The 22,142-nt window shown below is 31.0% G+C and overlaps 1 protein-coding gene across 7 annotated transcripts in view; it reads left to right on the plus strand.

Moving 5' to 3' along the window:
* LOC129988076 (uncharacterized) overlaps positions 1-22,142 on the plus strand; it is an 89,546-nt gene that overhangs the window by 52,165 nt on the left and 15,239 nt on the right. For 6 of the 7 annotated variants that reach the window (XM_056096189.1, XM_056096191.1, XM_056096192.1 and 3 more), the window contains exons 2-4: positions 11,502-14,215; positions 21,117-21,195; positions 21,360-21,513. In XM_056096189.1, the coding sequence (XP_055952164.1) occupies positions 11,599-14,215; positions 21,117-21,195; positions 21,360-21,513 (2,850 nt within the window). In that variant the 5' untranslated portion in view covers positions 11,502-11,598. Of the gene's footprint in view, positions 1-6,694; positions 6,773-11,501; positions 14,216-21,116; positions 21,196-21,359; positions 21,514-22,142 lie in introns of those variants that run through there. The other variant, XM_056096194.1, reaches the window with a different exon arrangement.

A 22,142-nucleotide genomic window follows, 5' to 3' on the forward strand; every position in this document is an offset into this window, starting at 1 on the left:
GTATGATTTAATGCAGAATCTTAAATGCTGTCTAAAACATTAACAACGATTGTTTTTGTTAGCTTTTTCAGTATGACTAAATAAATATTAACCAAAAGTCTATAAAACAGTTTGAGGTAATAAATCAAATATTATAAATAATCATATTTAGCATTTTGTTTCTCAATTACCAATTTATATTACTGTCCCATTATATATTTATATTTCGTGCCAATTTGTATAATGTCTCACTTCTATGAATATTTGGAATCCTCAGTTTATAGATAATGTCAAGAAATATTTTTGAAAAAGTTCATGAAGAAAAAACAAACAAACTTTAAAACCCTGCTTTAACGCAATTCATTTTAACGGATTTTTGTAGAGATTTCGCTTTAACCCAACCTTTTTTAACTAAATTAACTGTAAAGTTAATTATAAAACTCGAATTGTGTTGTGAAGTATAACATATTTTGATTACTTTGACAAAAATAGTTTATAAAATTCCTTTTCTTAAATATTGATTTTAGTAATAATTTTCCTCCTAGAATTTTGTATTTCATTCACATTACTAATTTCTCAGTTGTGTGTTCTATTAAGATTAAATTCTGAGTTCGAAAAATTTATCGTTTTTAAGAATTATCTCTAGATATCTCTAGGTTTTGATTCAATAGATTTTAGATCGCTTTGTCTTAAATTTTTATTTATTTCACAAAAACTGAAATGCCAAAATTTATATGCTGCAACATTTTATGGAGAAAATATGCAATAAATTAAAAAAAAAATTTAATGGATGAGTATGTGTTATTAAATAATCATGATATCGTAGAAACAAAAAAAATTGTCCAAATTTCCGTAACTTTATTTATTTTTTTTAATTTATTTTTCAACTGGTAAATATATAGATCTTTTCAATGACATTCATCAAATTTTATTTTCGAAATCAGGTTGAATAATGTTTCTAAATTACTTCATGTAACATTCATCGTTCAAAACGGTCTACAGAGCAACAGATCACTAGATTTAGAAAATACCGAATTTATTCCGTAATTAATTGAGTAGTAAGTGCTTTTTATTTTTGAAAGTACTGTATTATATTTTTAATTGAAAATAACTCAACATTTTGACTTTTTTCATCAATAATTACGGAATATGTTAGTATGCAAAAACCATTTTTGCACCACTTTACAATTTAGAAAGAAATTCTTTTTCTTTAATTTGAATAATATTATAAAGAATTGTTTAAATGTATTTTCCAATAGTACTTTATGTTGTTATGGATTCTTAAACACATTGCAGCATTATTTAATACAGTTTTTGTGAGCGTATTGGTGGCCAAATGATGAATAAATATTAAATCAGTGAAGTGATGAATGAATTATAAAAAATAAAGATAAATGAACCAAACCTTAAACATTTCGATGTTTCGGCCTAGATGTCAAATTTCCTTTTTTTATTTATTTCTTTTTATAATCTCAAAACAAACGATACGATAGCCAGATATATTTTAGTATATTAAGCAGAAACTGAATAATTATTCAGTTATGATAGTTTGCTTACGGTTTTTAATTTATCATCAGAACATATTTTTTTTTTTTTACTTCAGTGCTAATTTTCATTATATTATTCAATAATTTTAATAGAATAGAAATTGGATTTTAATCGGAATTGATTTGGATTTTAGTATCTGCCTTTTCAGTCTTCACATTCAGAGCGGCTTAGTTAGTTTTTCATATTTCTATAGTTTATACTAGCCAGAATATTGGGCCATTGGTTCACCCAGAATACTGCTTTTTTGGCTGTCAAACTGTTAGTACGAAATACCTTTATTAAAATTTCATCTTTTTATTTAATTAGATGGAAACATACTTTATGAATGGAATCAGTTTATAAAAATTGCCGCTGGGACAAATTAATATATGTATATGTTACCATTAAAGTGTTCAGTTATTTCATAGAATTTTTAGTTATTTCATGAAATAACTTATCGTATTATATAAAATAATGGATTTCATTCTTTAACAATGCATGCCTTAGCGATTACATGTCTTCCAACGATTAAACCTGATTTCACGTTGGATTAAGTTTTCTGTTTGACACCAGAATCTTGATTTTGTTTACATTTCTTCCCTTAAACTGAATGAAGATTCTGATGACACCGTGAGCCCATTTCCGAACATTTTTAATAATAACTGTTCCATTAATTAGCTAATCGAAGCATTGATTTAAGTGCAGCTGTAAAAGTATTCAAAAAATGGATATGAAATGTCCTTCCCGTGATTTGTGTACATTTGAATGTTGCCATTCGGCAGTAAATAATAACACTGATTTCTGTCTAGATTAATCTGCGTTAACGTATTATATAAAAATATATAACCATTAGAAGTTGTTAGAATTTCTTGGAATTTATTTAAATATGCTTTTCTTAAATAATAAAAGTTGCTTTATGTAATACTAGCCGCCTTTGGCGACCAGCCGGTTCGCCAATCTTAATGCTCTTTAAAATTTTAATAATTAAATATTTTATGTAATTCCTACTTTAATAGCTTCTTAATTAAAATATTTCAAAACTTCAAATTTTGATAATCATATAATTCACTCATAATATTATAAAGGCCTTCAGTCTTATATATCTCTCTAATTTTCTGTTAGCTCCCGTAGAATTTATGCTTTAAATTAAAGTGGAAATGATTAATCTGCAATTAATATAATAATATGATTACTGGAAACAGAGTCACTGAGCGTTTAAACCTTATGGGCAATAAAGAATATATTTCTTAATTTATGTAATATCTCAAGAGTTTGTCAACAAAATTTTCTCAGATTCATCGTGAGCAGATCGATTAATTAACAATGTTTAATTTTAAATACATCAAACACTATGAAAATAAACAGAATCGTTTGAAATAAGCGGCTGAAAATTTGTTAAGCCTATCCTCTTTAGCGTGGAAAAAAAACTGAAACCTTACTCATTTGGCGGTGGGGAAATGAAGATTTTTTTGGCGGAGAAAGTTAGTTTTTAATTAATAATTAAAATTCTAATTAAAAATTCAAAAAAAGGGACCCCAGGTGCTCATTCCCCATCTCCAAGGTATGTAAGGCCAAATTTGGTAACCGTAGGTCGAACAATCTGACCTGTAGAACGCCAACACACACGCAAGCACATTGAGCTTTATATAAGTATAGATGTTTGGGCTTCTTTAGCGGATATGTTGATTTTAAAAAAATATTATAATTATTAAATTCTTTAAAATAAATTTCTAACTTCTTCCTATAAGTAAGGAAAATCAGAAATATAACCCTTAACCCATAGAATTTTTTCTATTTATTTCTTTATTTTTATTAGCTCTGCTGAAGTCGGAGAAATAGGTCAATAAATATGAATAAAATAGTCAATAAATAAAACAGATTGTCCCCCGCCCCTTTTCCAAATCTGATATATTGTTCTAAGATGAAAAAAATCCTTTTTCTAGAACATTATTCTTATTAAGTTAATCTTAAATTCTCGATGCATAAAACGGGAGAATTTAATATTAGCAAATTATAGTTAGTATTCTAATTCTACTGTTATTCTTTTTATCTTGTAAACAATGCAGAGCTTAAGAAAAGAAGCTTGTATAACCAATTCTTTTTATCTAAAATCTCAATAACTTTATTATTTGCCTCAAAGGCGACGAATCCGATGCCGTGTACTGATAGCATTATATCTTCCATGCTATGAATATTAAGTGTCCTTATTGTTTCCGCTAACAAGAATAAGATCAGCTTCCACTTTTTTTTGAGCAATTGGAAATAATTTATGCGCGCTTCGTATTGCCATTTCCTGTTGTTTAGAAGACTTATACGATTCGGCAGACGGGTTTCTGTTCCCTCACATTATTACTTCGATTCTAATCTTTTCATATTCTTAAAGTTTTAAAATGATAATACAGTATTTTTTTATTGGTATTCATATGTAAGCTAATGTTTTAAAATTTTAAGCTTTGCATTAATCATAACTAAAACGAGTAAGAATGGCTGAAACTCATCCTATATTAGTCGGAAGACGGTGGTCTAGTGACATAGTCTGCTTCGAGGTCCACGGATTGCTGATTATACCCAGAACCGGATTATCCAATAGGTGAAATAGGCAACTGCCTAAAGGTTTCCGACGCTGGAAGATTTAATAATAACTGAACTTTTTTTAAAATCTTATGCATTCGTGTGATTTGCAAGATTCATGTACTTGGAATTTACTCAAAATCAAAGAGGGGAGGGGCGGAGTTGTTATTTTTATTATTTATTTGAGAACAGAATTCGTAGAACTTTTTTTCCGTTTTCAAATTACATTTCAATTTCAAGTTTTATGCAATACCATATGCTTGGCGCAGTATGGTCAAATTTGGGTTTTGCACCAAAAAAAAAAAAAAAAAAAACTCAACTATCCATGTTTTCAAATTTGCTTAAAGATTAATGTGGTTAAATATATTTTGTAGTTGATTGACTGAACGCAATCAAACTTTTTTTAAGTTATTCATATTAAGATATTTAGATTATGTGGGGGGGGGGAATATGTTTACCTTTTTTAAGAAGTTATGTAAAATTATTTTCAAATTTATGAGTTTTAGGCGAAATGCTGAAACCAACTTTCTTTGAAGATAACTCTCAATTTAGTATTTTATTATTTTAATTTATCGCAATATTCTTTTACTTGTAAGTTTACAGTTTATTGTAATATTATTAAAAATAAATTACTTAAAAATCAAATTAAAACCAATAAAATATATATTTCGAAACTAAAGCGGGAAAGGGTGTTTAGAAATGTGCCTTGCCTGTAGACCCCTACTAGGTTTGGTCTGACTGTGATTAGACCAAATACAACCTAAAATCTTGCTTGTGTCTGATTATATTAATTCTGATAAGAATCAAATGACTTTACATTGATGTGATATGAATGCTCTTACCAGCAGACGGACAAAATTATGCAGTCCTCTACAAGTTTCATGTAGATCCAAAATGGACTGTTTATTTGAGCGAATTAAATAATTAGAAAAAATTAACCGTTGGAACCAGTTCTGCGTTAAATTATAATCTAGCTATTTTCTCCAAATTCCATACTGACTCTGAAAATGCCAGTGTACTTGTTGTGTACAGCCAACCACCGTGGAACCACTGAACGAAGCAGTATCGACAGAATCTCAAAGTACTATTGGTTAAAGGACTTCGTTTTAGGATCTATGTTTTCCAGATTCGAATTTGATTTCCATTTTATCTTAGTTGCTTTTGCATTCATAATTTGAATTTTTATAAAACAGATTTTCCTACCTCGTTTGAGGCTTTAATATCCTGAGATGTTTCCAAAAGTGATGGCACAAGTTTCTGAATTTCAAAGTAGGCTTGCGTTCTAGTTTGCAAAAGCCATCTTTTATAACAATTCCAATTATCTTCATAACCATTAACCGATGTTTTCAACTATTGAATATAACATAAAATGTATTAAGCTTTTCCATCCATGAAAATACACACAGCTGTGACATTTTTTTTCCCCCTGGAATATTTTTCCGCGGAACTAAAGAAAGTTAAAGAGAACGTTTTATGGTAGCTTCCTATACTTCTCGTCCACGCTTCTGCGTAATGAGATAACAACCGAGCCTTTTGTTAAGTGACTGTTTTGTTTTTTTCTTCCTGTGTGACAGTTAACAGATAGTTTTCTTTTTGGCTTCTTTTTTCCATCACACTTCCAGGAGAAACCATTGTATGAATTACGGCGAAACGGTTTCAATTATACAGCTGATGCTTTTTAATTAATATCACGAAATCATTAGCCTTGTTTTTAATGTGGTTACTGGCTACTTTTTCAATAAAACTATTATTTCGCATTTTCTCTTCAGTAATAAAAATGAAAAAAAAAAGACAATGCTAACCTTTTTTCACTCGGTTTTTTTTTTTTTTTTTTTTTTTGACGCGCTTTATAATCCGTCACCCCCACTCTACGCAATTATGTAGTGGTAGTGAGGGAAGATTGCGTCATAACATAAAGTTTTCTTTTTGAAAAAGCTATGATGTATAAGCCCAGAAATCGCAAACTAATTTATATTTATCTAGTTTTTCCCCCGCTGTCTTGTTAGTATTTGGGAGAGCTGTGTGTTGATATGCAGGCTTTTCAAAAGTGTCTTAACTTAAAAAAATTATTATACAAGGGGAAAAGGCACCTTTTTGTATTCAATTAGACGGGTTTTTCCCCTCCTCCTGCTTTCGACATATACATCATTATATTAAACACTTTGAAGCTATAGCAAGGTCGACCAGTTTTTGACTTTGTCAAAACGTTCCTTGTCGTCATAAATCGATTATGCCATTCGTAAACTGTCATCATTCATTGTTTCATAAATTGTTTCTATTTAATGTAATGTATTCTGTAATTTACATCTTGCCTGAATGTCAAATTTAAATTTCATGAAACCTGCATATACGCCTACGTATCCTAGCATATGTCAAACCCCGTCATTTTTATTTCAAATCCTTTTTGAATTAAAATTGATATTATCAATGAGTTGATGCCATTCAGGGTTCACTTCATTAAAAAAAAGTTTATTTTTTTAAAAAAAATATATATTTATTTAAAAAAAAAAAAAGCTTTAATTCTGTAATTTTTCAATACATTTTGAAATGTGTAAATCTATTTTTTAGACACACTGTATATTATATCAGACACAGAGGCATTGCAATCTATATAGATGTCCCGGGCACCACCAGTCTTAGAGGTCACTATGAAAACAGAATATTGCATTTTTTAAAAGAAAAATATAATGAAAGGGTAAGAAAACTATATCGTTTTTCTGGCGTAATTTACACTTTCAAAGCCACTGATGACTACTAGGAATGGAAAAAAAAAAAAAAAATCACATTATAGCCCGGGCGCCACCTGCCTTTGTTACGCTATTGAACAAAGGATTAACGAACATAATTCATTGATTGATAATTTTATCATATAAATTGTTCACTAACTGATCATCGATTTGTCATATGATATTAACATAATTTTGTTAAAAATCCTGTGAACACATATATACATGCAAACTACTTATAATATTAATATGCTTATTTATAGTGTATGTAAAATTAAATGTGTATAAGAAGTATATATATATAATTAATGACTCATTTTTTATGTTTTTTTAGAAATTATACTGAGGCTTTCATCGAAACAATAATTTTGAAATTATATTATCGAGCCATGACTAAAACTGAAATAGTATTCTTTCTATGGAGTGCCCCCTCCCCCCCCCCCTAAAAAAATTACCATTGCCAATACTATATATAGTCTTACGCTTTCAAGACGTAAAATTTCTCTCATTCGAGAACTGAATCTACTATAAATATTGAGTTTACAATTCTGTGGGACTCTTAATGCATTTTAAATGATAGATTGATGATACTAAATGTTACGATGATTATAATTTGGGAAGTGTGTGTGGGGAGGATAGGTTGCAAGACTTAGAATTTAAAGAAAGTGTTTTTATGTTTGAAACCAAGTAGTGAAAAAATGAATTTTGAAAAAGGAAATTTGTGTGCGTGCGGTGGCGCGTTTGTATTGGCCCTCTAAAAGATAGACTATTTGGTTTGTGTAGAAGTACCAAATTTGACATATAATTCGGAAGGTGAAAACATGCATGATGTGTGTGTGTGTGTGTGTGTGTGTGTGTGTGTGTGTGTGTGTGTGTGTGTGTGTGTGTGTGTGTGTGTGTGTGTGTGTGTATATATATAATGATATTTTGAACTCTAATTTCAATTCAAATTAATTTCCAAAGTTGTTTCTTAATTCAGCCCATATTAACTTCATTCTAAAATATTTTCTTATTTCCTGATCCCATTCCACTTTTTCTATTTAATTAATTCAACACGAGTTCTAAAATTGTTGAATCGGCTAAAAGCCAACAAGTTCCCACACTCCAATGAGTCCAAGTGAAGGGATAAAATGTTGTTGACTTAAACAAATTCTTCTATAAGATCCCTATAATTCGCTTACCTAATTCAATGCGTGTAGAGAAATCCCTATCAAAATCTCATTGTATGTAGGACCTGAAATAAATTATTTCCCTCTCTTTTACGCTAATGCTTTTGTATTGCGCTGTGAGCGGACGTGCCTTGTCCACGCCTCTTGTAAATAAATCGCGCTTCCCGGAATGCAATAAATGCGAATTTTAAAAATTCAAAGTGTCTTTTCTGTCTTCGGCCACGACTTTACTTCAAATATATATATATATATATATATATATATATATATATATATATATATAATATGTAATGATATTTAAAACTTTAATTTCAACTTAATTAATTTCCAAGAAGATTTTATCTTAATTTAGCCCATGTTAACTTCATTATAAAATATTCTCTTATTTCGTGATCCAATTCCACTTTCTCTACTTAATTAATTCAAGAGAATCTTTATAAAATTGCTGAATCGGCTAAACGCCAATACTTTCACACGCTCGGCGTGAAAGGGTTAAAAATGTCCAGTAAGCACATTCTTTCTTAGAGGATCCCTGTGTTTCCCTTACATGTGATTGACATGCGTCAGAAATCCCTACCAGAATCTTATTAATATATTAGCACTATGAAGAAATATTTTCCCTATCAAAATCTAAGGTTATATAAGGCGAGAGATAATTTAGTTCGTCCCTTCTTCCCTACTTCGGCTTTTGTACTGCGCTGTAGCGGACGTCTTGTCCGCATCTCTGCTTGTAAATAATTATGCTTTCCCGATGGATTAAAAAGAATTTAAAAAGATAAAAAGTATCTTCACTGTTTTCAAAACTGCATTCTGCTTCACATAAAATATTATATATATATATATATATATATATATATATATATATAATATGATATAAATTTAATTTATGGGCTTTACGGCAAAATCTCCTTCTCGAATACTTTCTAAATAGAATCACAATTTTATCTGTAATTTCTTTCTCTCATCCACTTTCTCTAGTTTGTTTGTTTCCTCTTATTATAACATTCGTAAAAATAACAATTTGCTTCATTTCAGAACTAGCTTGGATCTGAGGGCATTTGCATTGCGATAGCAATTTTGAAATTCTGCCATTTCAGGGTTAACCTAGCGAGGGCACTGCCACAACCCCCGATAGACAGATCTCTAACGGGGATAGATAGATCTCTAACGGGGGTCGTGGCACTGCTAATCCTGATAACAACCCATTAGTTGCTCTTTTCTCTTATGACAGCGCTAGCAAATATTAGTGCAGCTCTACCAATCTGACACGCAACATTTTTTCTCCTTGTCTTTTCCTGTGAAGTGTATTAACAGAACATGCATTCATTATTTGAACATAAATCATTCGCTAAAGTGACTTATACTTGTGGACTATTTTTCTTGCCGTCCCAATCATTCATTAACCTATCATCCACTGCGTTTATGTTGTGCGGTGAAAAAGCACTGACCCAAAATAAGATTGCAGAAATGACGTCAAACTGTTTACTATACTATCCATCGAAAAAAAAAAGAATAAATATTACAAAAGTATAATTATTCACCTGGAGAAAATGTTGTTGGTAAATGCAAAACTAATATTTTGAATCGATGACAATTTGTCTTTCAAGTTTGAGAAACGTGGCGATTCGTCAAAACATTGAGTTGGGATTTTTTGTCGATTAAAATAGACTCTGTATGTTCCGTCCCCAAGAATGTAAAAATTAAATGTTTAGTTGATTTCTTATAATATATTATTTAAAAGTCGTTCTTAAAATCAAGTTTGCATCGCGTTCAAAAGATTATATCAAAATATTACAAAAAGCCAGATATTTCCGTATAATATGAAGCAAAAGTAGACAAATTGACTTGAAATTAAAATGTATTTGAATTGCAAATGCACCTATTATTTGGATTCAATATTTCACTCTGAAAGCCGACTCCATATTAAAATGCATAGTGTAGCAGTTGCATTACTCTATCTTCTATTTTGGAATATAGATGGCGATGCCTGATTAGGTACGCATCCCATAATGCATCGCGATTGTAAGTAATGAGATATGTTGTTAGAGAGGTGCGCGTGTTAATGACTTGTCTTCGTTTTTTGTGTTTGTTTAGTGTGAAATGTGATCATTACAGAAATGTTCCCGAAAACATGTGTCCTCTTGCTTCCACTGAAGATCATAATGATCTTCATTCCACCACAATAGTATTTAATAGTGAGTGAATGCTAAAAATGTAATTCATTTACCGTTACATGATCAAAGTTGAATTCAAAAAATATTTAAATTAAAACAAAAATTGGCTCGAAATAAACTGGCTCTTCATTAAAAAAAATTTCTCGAATTGTAGATTGTAGCAGAGCTTTTTCTGCTGTTTTGTAATGTACTCCGATGTTGAGGTAAAGCATTAATATTTCGATTAATTATAAATTATTAAAAAAAAAGTAATTACAATTCTAAAAGACCTATTCTTTGTGAGCACTATGTGTTTGAGTTATTTGTGAGCACAAATAACTATGTGCAGAATTTTTAAACTTTCCTTCGGATGGTGTATCCTGTAAAGCATTTTGAACGAATTTCCGGCACTCTTATCACTATTTTCCAAAAACATTATTATATTTATAAAAGGAGGAACTCCTACTGAGAATTTAAGCTTCTCTCAATATTATAAGACCTCCCAAATTAGAAAAAATCACCCTGAGTGATCCTTTGTTTGTTTTCGTCATCTGCAAATTGGCATTTTTTGTGCTTTTTATTAACATCACACCATTTATTTTGGTTGGGAGCCGCTCTGTTCACTGCCCTTTTACTGAAAATTACGTTTTTTTTAAAAAAATAATGATTTAATAACGCCTGACACTAATTTTAGATTTACCAGTTCAAGTGAATTATACCTCCTATTATAGGAGTGCTTAAGTTAATGTTTGTAGGCACATGCAATGCATTCACGTGCTCGCCATCAATGTGTGCCCGCTTTTATTTTTATCAGTGCTTTTCTGACAATAATAAAATGCAAGAGGGTGAATAAAATTCGATGTAGCGAGAAAAATGTTTGAAAACGTCAATATATGAATTCATTCTAGCTTGAAATCATTTTCTTTTTCTTTAAAAAAAATGCTTTGTCTTAATGCGTTGCTCAATCTAGGTCATAACAACTGAAAGATGACAATTCGATGTTTGGATAACGTTCCTATTTTCTCCGTCAACTTCCACAGTGCCTGTCTCTTATTAAAATAAATAAATAAATAAAAGGCTTTTCTCTTTTGTTTTAAGGTAGAATTATATTTTTAAAAAGTCGACCTTTTGCGAAAATACGAATTTTTTAAATTCACTATTCTTAATTTATAATTAGTTTTCTTAATACCGTTTGAATTTATTCTTGGAGAAATTGTTCTGATTTTTATATGTACATGATGCACGTATTTACATTATACATACTTACATAATTTTATTTTACAGTAATTTAAAAACTTTTATTCATTGTGAACTGAACGCTTATTTTTAAACTTCCCTGACTACTAATATTCATGGTTTTATCTTTTCTTTTCCAGGTTTGATGGCTAGCTGCAATGAAAGAGCTTTCCATCTCCCAAGCCCATCTTTTGTTTTTTGGTTTTATATTTGGCACCTTGTTTCTCCTAGATAATTATGAAATCTTACTTGACAGAGGCAGAAGCAACTGCCACTACTTCTCAATCCACTTCATCCACATCTAGACAACCATTTAAACTTCTACAAAACCTCCAGCAGTGTCACATCTCAATATTTTCCAAAATGGCGTCTTCTTCAGCTTTAAAATCTGTAACAAATCGGCAAAGGAGGACAGATTCTTCTGCCCTCCAAAGAAATTCCAAATTATTTGAGAGCAGTAATTCCACCACTCCCAAGAATAAAGTTTCTAATGTCACTCCGCGCCAAAAAAATATACTTAATACTCGAACTGTTACAAAACCTGCTAATAGTGATTTAAAAAAGCAAGAAACTCCATCAGCAACAAAGACTGAGACTTCCAGTTCGACTACGACTAATTCTGTTGGAAGTTTGACGTCATCTCCCAAATGGTCCCACATAAAGAACAAATTTGAAAATGGATCTTCTGTGGAGAAAACTAAGCTAAGTAAAACAATTTCGTTGAATTCTGAAGGAAATGATAGCAGTAAAATACAGAACTGTGAGTCCAAAAGCATGAATTCATTATTAGTTCCTGATTCTAAAGTGAGTGTGGGTAAAAATGGGATTACCGTTAAGAAAAACGATAAGGATGTGTTACCCAAATCTGAAAGTCGTGCAACCGTTTCAAAACTCAAAACAATTGACGATAAAAGTAAACTAGAAATTGGCAAAGGAGCTAAAGGTATTACTCAAAGAGATCGATCCAGTTCGCCAAAAAATTCTTATGCTAGCATTCCAAAATCTAATGCAACAAATTGCAAATCGTCAAAAAACTCTTCGTTAAACATCCCTGTAACAAAATCATCCAGTCAGTTTTTAAGTAATTCAACTAGAAGCTCTCAGCTTTGTAAATCTTTAGGAAATTCATCGGTTTCTTTGTCAAGTAATTCATCTAAGAATTCAGAAGCAGATGATACAAATAGTGTTAGCAGTTCTATTTCTTGTAACTCAAAAAATTCTCTACTAAACATTCCTTCTGGTTCTAATTCCAGAAGTAGTTCGCCTAAAAGTTCCTCTTCTAACATTCCTCGAAGTAGTTCTCCAAAAAGTTCTCAATCAAACATTTTGTCTGCAAATGTGTCAGCTCTTCACTCTGGGTTAGCTGCAAAAAGAAATTCACAAGTTAATAAAATGGCCTATTCAGCAGGTAACAAAAAGACTGAAAGTAAACCTAAAGGAAATGTTACTCAATCTAGTTCTTTGCTGTCAGAAAAAGATCGTTTGTTGCTGAACAGCGTTTCATATATTAACAAAACATGCAGAATCTCTTCAACAAACAAACAGAATGAATCTTCTATTTTAGGTGGTGCAACTAATAAAAGTTCAGCTGCTAACCATGCAGAAAAAATACAAGATTTAGTGAGGAATTCTCAATCTTCATCAAAAACAGTATGGGTTAAAGACAGTGCTGGTAACTGGATTAAAAGAGCAGACACAGAATCAAAAACAACTGTTCAGTCAAAGGTGGCTTGTTTGCGAAGTAAATTTCTTGAAAATGATAAAGAAACCGCCTTGCCTTTAACTAAATCTGTAACTTCCAGTAATGTTCCTGCCAAACTATCTCAAAGCCGTCCATTGGCAAAATCGAGTACTACAAGCAGTATTTGTGAAAAGACATTCATGGATGACCTTACTCAGAAAGGAAAAGGCGGGTCTAATAAGCAGTCTGAAAATGGAAAAAGTGATGTTGAAAACTCAAATGTTACTTCGCAGAACTCTCATCATAAGAGAAATTCTGTTGATAGCGATGCTAAATTGAATATTGTTCAAAGAGCGATACTCAGTTACGAAGGAAATTTAACATTGCTTTCACCAGAAACACAAAGAAGACTGAAATTAGTGAATGATAAAGTCAAGGCTCAGACTGATGATGATAAAATACTTAAATCAAAGACTCAGGATAGTGAAACAAAGCGAACTAAAAGTACTGCACCAGGAGAAAGCAAGAACTCTAAAAAAGTAAGCAGTCAGAAGACAGTTGGTGAACCATTATTACCAACCAGAGACTTTTTAAGTCGCTATCAACTTATGAACAAAGATCTAAAAAGGAATTCTAGTCCTCCCGAAGAAGCTTCATCCCCAAAACCTGTAGAACAAAAAGTTAATTTAGCATCAAAAAGCATTTCTCGATCGAATGAACTTGATGGAAGCAAGATTACTAAAACGCTGACTGATAAAATTACACCTCTTAATTCGAATGGTAACTTTAATAAAGTTGAAATTTCCTCTTTAGGACAGAAGAGCCAACAGAATTTAATTCTTAATTTATCAGAAAATCACTTATCTGTGAAAACGTCTGAATCTCAAGGTGGTAGTAATGTATTGCTCCCCAATTCTTCCTTTCTGTGGCGACGTTCTACAACTGCTTCTAGCGAACTTTCAAAGAGCAGTACGACTTCAAGTGTTTCTTTGACTAGCTCCGACTATAGAAATTACTATGATGCCCAAAATTATTATTCAACCTTAGACCTTGAAATCGAAAAACGAAGTGAAATCCCTGACGAACCGATTTACATTGAATCTCAAGACTCGAATAGTAGTGAAAACTACTATAGTACAGACAGCGGTCCTTATCAGAATATAGCAGAGAATAGTAAGTTTTTCTGGAATAATTATTTTCTTAAATATGTTATATATTTGTAATTTCTAGATTATGAATATAGCATTTACTTATAATGTAATGTTTATAAATAGGCATACTATCTATAAATTGCGAATACATCGATCAAAACGCTCTATAGAAAACCTTTGGATCTACTAAGTCTATATTAAGTAGAAAGTAGTATCGAAGAAAGGATTTAATTTAATTAAACAAAAATAAAAAAATAACGGGTTTTTTTTTTTTTTTCTCCAATAAATTTGGAGCATATTATTGCACAAAACAAGTTTTATTTCAGCACTATTTTTCTCCTTCTAATTTCAACAAATTTTGATAAAATTTTGAATTTTATAAATAAAATTCAACAAATTTTGAAAAATATTTGTAAGAGTATTTTACAATTATGCTTTAATAACCTGCATTTATATGCAAGCATATTATGAAAATATTAAGTACACTTCTCGTGTGCACTGTTTTATAATTATTTAAAAAGTAAAATAAATATAGATATACATTTATTTCGATTTTACGGATCTTTTTTGCAAATTAATATCGGAAACTATGAAATACTGAATCTTTCGGTGCCAAGGGTCACACGATAGATTCAGTAAAAATGCTAAAATCACGCCAAATATAGTATTTCATAACGATTATTTGCCAATATTATGTAGGGGATTCGCAGTCTTACCTAAAATTCACAATTTTATGCAGGGAGAAGGGTAGTAGAATTTGCAAGAAAGAACATTCCCATTGGTTTATTTAGCTATCTATTTGAACGAAAGAAAAAGATGTGTAATAGACTAGAACTGTGTTACAGCTTCACGCCAATAGATGGCGTATCTGTCGAGTACAAAGTTCTGTTAATTCTTTTTTGTTTCGGAACGTAGAGTGTGTAAGAATGATTCTAGTACCTAGACGTGGCACCCGATTGTGAGAGGTGTCCTAATCTGTAATAGTCTACATGAAGTGGCACAAAAAATGTGTCTGAAAATAAAATGGTGTTCACCAGAAAGAAATGAGTAATTATTTGTAGAGAATTACAAACTGTATACCTCTTACTTCTACACACACACGGTCTTTTTATTGCTCTTCTGACCTTGTATATGATTACATCAAGAGTTAAAGCAGAGATGGTCTGAGGTAATTTTATTAGCCAGGCAAGGCAAGGCAAGAATACGGCCCCACTATCACTATAACCAACTTATTTTTTTTGAAAAATATATAGTTTTCAAATGTACTTAGAAACATGCATAATATAATGTAATAATATTATGTCATATTCGCAGATCATATATGTTCGCTCACTTCAGATACATTTAAGGTGGCATAATGGTCTTATTGAAATTATATTGATATATTTAATAAATTTTAAATATATAAATAAAGTGCTAATATAAATTTTGCTGAAAAATTTTAATTTTCTTTCCTGTTTCTTTGCTGAATCTCATTATCTCTTCAATTTTAATGTAATGGTGTAATCAATAAACCTAGTGGATTGCAGATGCCTTTTGATAAATTCTAGATAAGATAAAATTTTCTCGCCAGCAGCAATAGTTGCTGGCAGTGTTTAGGAACTTCTCCCCGCCACTAAAAAAATTTGAAAATCTATCAGCTAGATGTTAGTCGAATCAAAATAATGGACGTGGAATGGGAACTCCCTTCATTATTATGATCAGCATTATTCAAGGCCAAATGAAGGTCTTTGCACATGCCTAAGATTTCATCCATTGTTTCGCTCTCTTGGTGATAGTTTAAATGTCTGATTTTTTCGTTTATAGTGTTTGGTTGTTAGAAGCGTTTTTATAAAAAGATTTTAACGTCTAGAATATAAAAATAGATGATTCCTTGAATCTTCTTTTTGTATTTAAAGGAGCATCATCTCAAAATTCGTAATCAAACATGATTTTTTAACTTTCTTGTATATAAAGTATGCAAATTGAAAGTATTGTAATCGTAAAAAAAAATTCGAACTCGAGATTTCGACCTATTTCCACGTTTCAGAACTCGCTGAGTCCGAAAGACACATTTTTTTTTAGAATTATGTCTGACGCGGTAACTCAAAAAACGCTTTGAGCTGGACGAATGAAGTTTGGTATAAGGACTCTACACCAAATTAGTAGATTTATGTCAAATTTTGGATGAAATCCCTTCTGAAGAAGTTCGTTTATCCGAAGTCCACGTACAAATAAACACGGCTTCTAAAAGACATATTCGATTTTCAGATTTTTTTTGTGTATTAACTGCATGCTAAGAATGATTCGCAAAAAAAAAAAAAGAGCCAAAGATTGCACACTAGATTTTTTTAAAAAAAAATGCTAGATTCATGCCAAAGATCTGTGCAGGTTGAATATAAATGATGAAAAAAACCCGATTTTAAAAAATCGTATTTTCGAAACTACTGCACATATTCCAATAAGTGATATATGAATTTAAAAAGAAATATACCAAGTTTTTTTTTTTTTCTTTTTAATTACAAATATCCGATGTGTGGCCCTCTTGTTACACGGCAAACGACCAATCCATTCCAAACATTTTGTAACATCACTCTGTCAATGGTTTAGAATGCTGCGCAAATGCATTCTTTAAGTTCTGGCAGTGTTTTCGGCATTGTTGGTAAACAAGCAATGTCTTGTCCCAATGATTTCTTTTTGTGGTGTTATGTCGAAGATAACAGACAAAAAAAAATGCTACAAAATGTTTGGAACGAACTGGATTACAGATTGGACTTGCTGTGTAACAAGAGGGATATTACTTAACGGGTATTTGGATATTACTTATTGTAATATGTGCAGCAATTTCGAAAATGGATTTTTTGAAATCGGGTCCATCATTTGTATCTGTCTGTATTTCATAACCATTGTTCACCAATGCTGTATACGGTATTTATAGCTTGCCCAAGGTGCACAATTTTATGTGGGTGGAAAGGAATAAATAGCACTGTTATTAGAGAAAGACCACTCCTGTTGGTTTTTCCCCATTGTTCAGATTCTAATTCTTGAAGAAGTTCCGCATCAGTCTCAAAACTGTCAGAAAACACGTGCATCAACCAGAGTTTGTTGAAATTTCTTGTCTGATCTCATTTCTACCATCCTGTCTTTCATTTCTATTGCGCTTGACGCAGCTGTGTTTAATTCTGTAACATTGTATTTTTTGCATTAATCCCGAAGAGAAAATGCGTGCTAAATGACTAAGCTGGCAATAAATTTATTACTTTTTTCATCATGGTAAGCAAATTTCTTGCGTAGCGTTTTAGTTCTGCCATCTACCACTTTTTCCAATTTTATACATACACTACGCATCACCTTTTTTTCTATTTTTTTAATTTTTTATACAATACACATCACCTTTAGCGAGCGTTAAAGAATTTCAGTATATATCTCACATAACTTGAAAGTATTGTTAGCAGTCAATTTGACTGAGAAGTTATGCCATGTTCGATCTAGAATATGAAGGTAAGTTAAGAAAGCACGAGTTAACTCGTGAGACAAAGATTGACGCTTCCTCTCTATTGTATTATTCAGGGAAAAGGAGGGCACAAAATTATTTGCCTTTTTTCCATAGCTCTCATTCCAATTCAATTATTTTTTCCCCCTTGTATCGCTTCACACTCCCACTTTGGCATTTCCGATTGCTCTTAGGTAGAGGATGCTAAAAAAAAATATTTTCGAACTTAAATTTTTTAATTAAAATTAATTATTGTAGACGGTGCAAATACTTAGCATTATGAAATATAGTTAAGAACTTACGGCATTTTCACAATTATAATGCACGAATACACAATTATACTATATTATTGTGCTTTATTATTATTATTATAAGAGTAAGTTTTGAATTATATATAATAATTTATACAGTATTATGATACCTCTATTTTGTATTATAACTTTCTACATTATATATATATATATATATATATATATATATATATATATATATATATATATATATATATATATATATATATATATATATATATATATATATATATATATATATATATATATATTCTATGTAGTTTCTGTGTGGGATACTAAACTAATAAAGGAAAATGTGCATTTTTAATATTTATATTTTTAGAGTAGAGCAGTTGCCGCTTAATATGATAGTTTCAGGGCATAAAAATGAACAGAATTGCTTTAAGTCAACTATATTATTATTATACCAAATAAGAAGAATAAAAGCATCATAGGAATCGGTATAATTTATTTCAAAAATAACACTGAAAAACATTAACTGTTGCTTATCGACAGGTATTCCTTAACAATTCAGTTATATATTGTTCATTCTTATTCTAATATTTTTATAAAAATTCGTATGACGCTGCACGTCGCGTTGCAAAATATAAAGAGTTAACACATTTCAACGTTCCTTGAGGGTTTTCTTCGGCACATTCGTCTTTCTCAAAATCAACAATATGTATTACTTGATATTTCTCTTAAAAAGCTCATAGTTTTTCAAAATAATAAAAGAAAAGACTGTAAAATTTCAGCTGCACCGCAACATTTGGTTGAATTATATTAGGTAAAGTCTTATACCTGGTAAGAATTTCAGTTTTGTCTTTAGTACTCAAATCAATTGTGCTGTGATGCAGCTGAAAATTGCGCTGCAGCTTTAATTCGATTGCAACGATGTTCCTATACCTGGTTTTACGCTGTTCCAATATTCCAACCAATACCTGGCCGCACAGCTTTCCTCTAAACCGACCCAGACCGCTCTAATTCAAAGGAAAGAATAAGAACACCGCCTTATGAGGAAAATGACACTTTGATTTTCCGTATAAATGAAGCAAGAAACCTCATGTACGGAAATCTTAGACGCGTTTGAAAATAAAGGATCCATTGATTTATCTATTTTGAAACTGATCACAGTAAACGATGTAGTAGTGGTCATACTAAACGAAAAATTTTGTGTACATTTGAATATGTCGTTTCGGGACCAAAGAATTTTGATAATATTAAGCAAATGGCAACATTAACTGCAATCACATTAAGAGGCTTTCACTGTATTTGATTTTTGACAAAAGCTCTTTGTTGTGGAATATGAATTTTTTTTCGTGAACAGGGTTTCTTTTCAAAATATTTCTTTGCACAATCTTTTATCTCTTTCTGAATCCTTATAAAATTACAACTTCCATTTTATGCTAGTTGTATTTTAAACACTTGATCTCTCAAGGTTTTTAAATGTAATGAACCAAATTATATCTCTGTTAATTATTTTCTTTTGAATGACAAGTATTAAGCTATTTAAGCTTCTGTTCGCTCATACTACCAATTTGATACTGAGTGTTCAACATAAGTTGATCTTTCTGTTGATAATTTAACTCTACCATCTTCTTGCGAAGTCAGATGCATGATGGGTAAATTTATTCTTGACGATAGACTTGTAACCCCACAGACCAATTTAAATGAACCATAAATGCCCTTAAGATCTTACTCATAATCTATAGAAATAATGCCCAATAAAAATAAAGGAGAAAGTTGATGATTTTCGGGTATAATTATGTATATTTTCGGTCCCTTCCAATCTTGCTCATCTCGTATCATTACAAAATCTTTTTGATATATAATATTACTTACTAGTTGCCTTTGATGACCAGCTTGTTCTCCCAGGTAAATGATTTTTTTGGCTATTAAACCATGAATATGGAATGCATTTAAACAAAAAAACACCTTGTTATTTGATATGGCCGGGTAAAAATGAATTTAATTAAATCAATATGCTTCTAATCACCGTGGGTGCAAATAAAAAAGTGTATATTTTTCGAAATAAAAGTGGAAGTGAATATTCCATATAGGATGGGGTTTTTTTTTAAATCTTAATTTTAACACTGTCGAAAGTACGCGATTGATTGTTATGATTGATAAATTTGAATTTCCTCGTGACATTAAAAACGTAAATACAAATATTCTTGGCCACCATGTTTGGTGTTTTATGCAAATAGCATAATTATGGCCAAGTAAATCGAAAAATCCATTTCCTATTTTATTTAAGGCCCACGTTGGCCTGGTGGTAAGGTGTTGGCTTCGGAGTCGTAGGGTTTCAGGGTCGAGGCCCGATTCCACCGATGAACCTCTATGTAAGCGTCTGGTACACGTCGGGGCCAAACGTCCGAACTCTGGTGTGGTATGGAAGTTTGGATAGGGGCTACCAGCTTAGGTGTCGTCTGATCGTTTTCAAAATGACGAAGTCCGTCCCAAAATATCCCTAGTGTTGCTTTAAAATGGGACATTAATATAACTAAACTAAATGAAACCTGTTTTATTTAATGGATCACTGACAAAGCCTTGCTTTATAAGACAGTAAAATTTCACTTCATTTCATCTTAGTTGTAAGTTGTCTATTGTAATTTTAAAAAATTATTAAAAATTTGTAAAAAAAATGTACAGAAATAAAATTGATATGAAAAAGGTAATTTTTTTTTAGTTTTAAGGTAATGCAAAGGTCATTTTTGTAAAAATAATGGTTTTGGAAAATATGGTCATCAATTTCCTATAACGATTACCCATCTGACAGTAATCAAGCCTATTTTCATGCTGGATTAAACTTTTTTTGACGCCTATTTCTTGATTTCTTTGGCATCATCTTTCCTCTGATTGGTTGTAATTTTTAGATATCTGGCAAGCTCTCTCAATTTTTAATAATATATAGCAGCTCCATTAATTAATGAAGCGTTGAATAAATACAATTGTAAAACGTGTAATAAACGTAAAATTTTCGTATAGCGATTCGCATTTGATTGTGGTTGCTTTACAATAAGTAATAATAGCAATTTCTGTGCCACATGTATTAACTTTTTGCTTAAATACTTTAGTGCATTAATCATTTAAAAATATGCATTTATTAATATTCATATTTTAAATATGTTAATGCAAATATTTTATGTTTTCCTTTTTAGAAAAAGATACCATTGGTGAATGGACTGACTTCAGTGATGATGATAATGTGAGAAATAGTTTGCCAAGTAATCAAAGCAGGTTGGTTTCATTTTCCGTTTGAGATCATTTTAATTCAGTTCAACTTTCCTGTTTTCTTTAAATTCTTTGCACTGTACGTAATTTTTCAAACATTGCTGTGCCAATCTCTTCAATCGTAATCATTTTAACCTAGAAATTTATGTATAGTTTATATCGTATTTCAGCACTTTGAAGAAAAAAAGGAATAAACGCCACACCAATCAAAAGAATAGTCAAAATTTGCAAAAGAATCAGTACTCTTCTGAAGCAAAAAAGAAGCAACAATTGAATGACACCATCTCATTTACAGATTCTAGTGATACTCTCATTAATGATGAAGTAAGAGAAATTATATCTATATATTTAATTCTTCTCTATTCCTGCCCTGCTTGTTTTTCCATGTTCCCCAACACCGCAAAATATATATATGTAATATTATTTGTTGTGAAGCATGATGCAGTTTGAAGACAATGAAGATACTTTAATTTCGTGACGTCGTTTTATTCATTTTGAGGAAGCAAGCATATGTACAAGCGACGAGCACACAGAACGACACAGAAAGGAATGAGGAAAAAGCTCTTGGACATTTTATCCCTGGTCTTATATAACCTATGATTTTGATAGGGAAAATATTTCTTTACGGTGCTAATGTATTATGAGATTTCGATAGGGATTTTCATTACACGGGTGGACAAGATAGGGGAAACACAGGGAGATTTGAAAAAAGAATTTGCTTGATCAGCGGTATGTTATCTCTTCACGCGTAGTGTGGGAAAGTTAGATTTTAGCTGATTCAACAATTTAACAAAGCTTCTCTTGAATTAATTAAGTAGAGACAGTGGAATTGGATCACGAAATAAGAGAATATTTTAGAATAATGTTACTATGGGCTAAATTAAGATAAAATCTTGAAAATTAATTAAATTGATATTAAAGTTTAAAATATATAATAATCCATAGTGTGTGTG

Source organism: Argiope bruennichi, chromosome 10, assembly GCF_947563725.1.
Source record: "Argiope bruennichi chromosome 10, qqArgBrue1.1, whole genome shotgun sequence".
Lineage (NCBI taxonomy): Eukaryota > Metazoa > Arthropoda > Arachnida > Araneae > Araneidae > Argiope > Argiope bruennichi.